We start from the raw sequence: 2,500 nt of genomic DNA, 5'->3' as shown, positions 1-2,500 counted from the left end.
GTGACCCAATGAAGCATCACCTCTCTCCCAGTCCCCTTTAAGCTTTCTGCCTTTATGGATTTATTATGAGAAGAAAAACAAGATGACATTCCTTTTTGTGTGTCTGTGTGTGCACAAGTGTGTGCACAAGTGTGTGTGACTTAACTAGTGGCTGTGACCACGAGATGAACCCCTGCTCTGACATTTAGAGGGAGACACGTTTCTCCTGCTGTGAAATGTATGGCGTGCCCACTGTGGCCACGGGCGTGTGTAGCTCTGTGGGTATCGGTGTGTGTGTGTGTGTGTGTGTGTGTGTAATGTGTGTAATGTGTGTAATGTGTTCTGTTAATGTGATGTTCCTCAGGTGGACAGATGTGTTCATGAGGGACCACCTGCATGAGAACCTTCATTTAGGGGTCAACTCACAGTCACACACACACACACACACACACACACACACACACACACACACACACACCACCACCACCACACACACACATATCTACACATCATGGTTCATACATATTCATAATAATGACTGTGCTCCATGTGTTCCTGGGTGGGCCTTTGTCTGTGTGCATGTGTGCGTGTGTGTGTGTGTGTGTGTGCGTGCGTGCGTGCGTGCGTGCGTGCGTGCGTGCGTGCGTGCGTGCGTGCGTGCGTGCGTGCGTGCGTGTGTGTTGAGTGTCAGCAGCCTCAGTCAGGTTAGGAAGCACAACTCTGATTCTGTCAGGCGCTAACACACACACACTTCCCACACAACACACATCCACTCACATACTGTTCTCCCATGAACACTCACACAATAGACCTTTTATGTACACAAGGCACTGGCACCTTAGCACAGACAATGACATTTTCTTGTACAAATGACATTAAGGTTTTTGTTTAAGTTTTTTGTTCAAATGTTGACAAAAATGTCAAACGTGAAACATGTACTGTCTAAACAGCGGGTAAAACAAGTATTGAACACGTCACCATTTTTCTCAGTAAATATATTTCCAAAGGTGCTATTGACATGACATTTTCACCAGATGTTGGTAACAACCCAGGTAGTCCATACATACAAAGCAACCAAAACAAATCATTTTTGAAATTAAGTTATGTTTACTTTTTCCCTGTGTCATTTCACATTATTACACATAACTTAATTTCTGAACTTATTTTGGTTTCTTTGTAATTACCTGGGTTGTCAATAGCACCTTTGGAAATATATTTACTGAGAAAAATGGTGACGTGTTCAATACTTATTTTACCCGCTGTATATGTAGACATATCTACATACTTGCCCATATAATGTGAACATTTATGTTCTCATGTGTGTGTTAAATGTGAGGTACACATGACCACCCAGGCCCTCTCTAGGGAGCTGGAAATGTGAGGAGCTGGTGGCTAACAAGAGAGCTTGGTGTCAGCAGAGGGATTTCTCATGTTCTCTTTTCTTTCTCTCCCCCTTCTCCTGTCTCTTTCTTCCTCCCCCTTCAACCCTGTCTCTATCGTTCTCCCTCTCTCTCCCTCTCTCTCCCTTTCTCTCCCTTTCTCTCCCTCTCTCTCCCTTTCTCCAACACCATCAGGTCCATTGGAGGCCCCAGAGGCATTGCCTCTGCCAGAGCAGGCTCCGGTGGCTGTTCTACGGCTGACAGAGGCCCTTGAGAGACTGGGTGAGTGTCTCTTCAACCCCCCTGCCATACACACTTAACACATTGAATATGTACTCCTCAGGTTAGTTGACAGACAAAGTCAAGACAACAATTAGCACTTCTCTAGCTAATTTTCATATGTAACTGATAACATCTAAGTCATCTGTTACTTTCAGTACCCGGTACACACACACATTGGCAAGTACAGCAGTACTGTTTACCTCTTTTGATAAAATGTTTCCTAAATGAATAAATGTGATACAAATGTACATATATTATGTAGGTAGAAATCAGTCTACCCCTACTACAATCCTGCCTTACACAATCTTTTGCATGGATTCCCCTGTGATGATGGCCTACTGCTAAGCAGTATGTTGGCAGTTGTAATGTAATTTTATCTTGCCTGGCTGATCTGTTGGCAGGTTTTGAGACTGAACCTCTGTACAGAGCGCCCCCAGCTTCAAACGGACCCCCAGAACTTCGGCAGGCCCTTGATGCAGGTTGGTTCTCTCGCTTTCTCTTCGTCACTCATGACTTTAAACTATGGAAAACTCCCAGCCTTTTTCACGAACTTCAATCCCAAACCAGTTAGATGAAAGCCAGTATTCATATTTGTATGCTATTTTAGGTACTTCAAACAGGTTTAACAGGTAACATCATCAATACTAATCTGCCTATTCGCAATCTACAAGCTTGTCTACACCAAACACCAAAATCCCATTTTCAAATGCCAGTCGGTTTCTGCTTGCCCGGCAAAGGAAGTTGTAAAACTTTGGACTGAAGTTCAGGCTGGCTCCACAAGAGAGTGCTCTGACACTTATTTTTGGGGAAGATATTTTGGGAACTTCCTGGAATCTTCTAGGTGGAGGGAGTGGAGAGGA

General features: G+C 44.2%; 1 protein-coding gene across 1 annotated transcript in view; it reads left to right on the top strand.

Moving 5' to 3' along the window:
- The window catches only part of pik3r3b (phosphoinositide-3-kinase, regulatory subunit 3b (gamma)), a gene marked incomplete at its 5' end in the record, with an annotated part of 163,949 nt that overhangs the window by 66,547 nt on the left and 94,902 nt on the right, over positions 1-2,500 (top strand). Inside the window, 2 exons of the mRNA XM_080831889.1 lie at positions 1,554-1,640; positions 2,042-2,119. Coding sequence (XP_080688015.1) covers positions 1,554-1,640; positions 2,042-2,119 — 165 coding nt within the window. The remainder of the gene's footprint in view (positions 1-1,553; positions 1,641-2,041; positions 2,120-2,500) is intronic.

Source organism: Sprattus sprattus, assembly GCF_963457725.1.
Source record: "Sprattus sprattus genome assembly, chromosome: 2".
Classification (NCBI taxonomy): domain Eukaryota; kingdom Metazoa; phylum Chordata; class Actinopteri; order Clupeiformes; family Clupeidae; genus Sprattus; species Sprattus sprattus.
The sequence above is the reverse complement of the archived record's forward strand: the minus strand, read 5'-3'. Positions and strand labels throughout refer to the sequence as shown.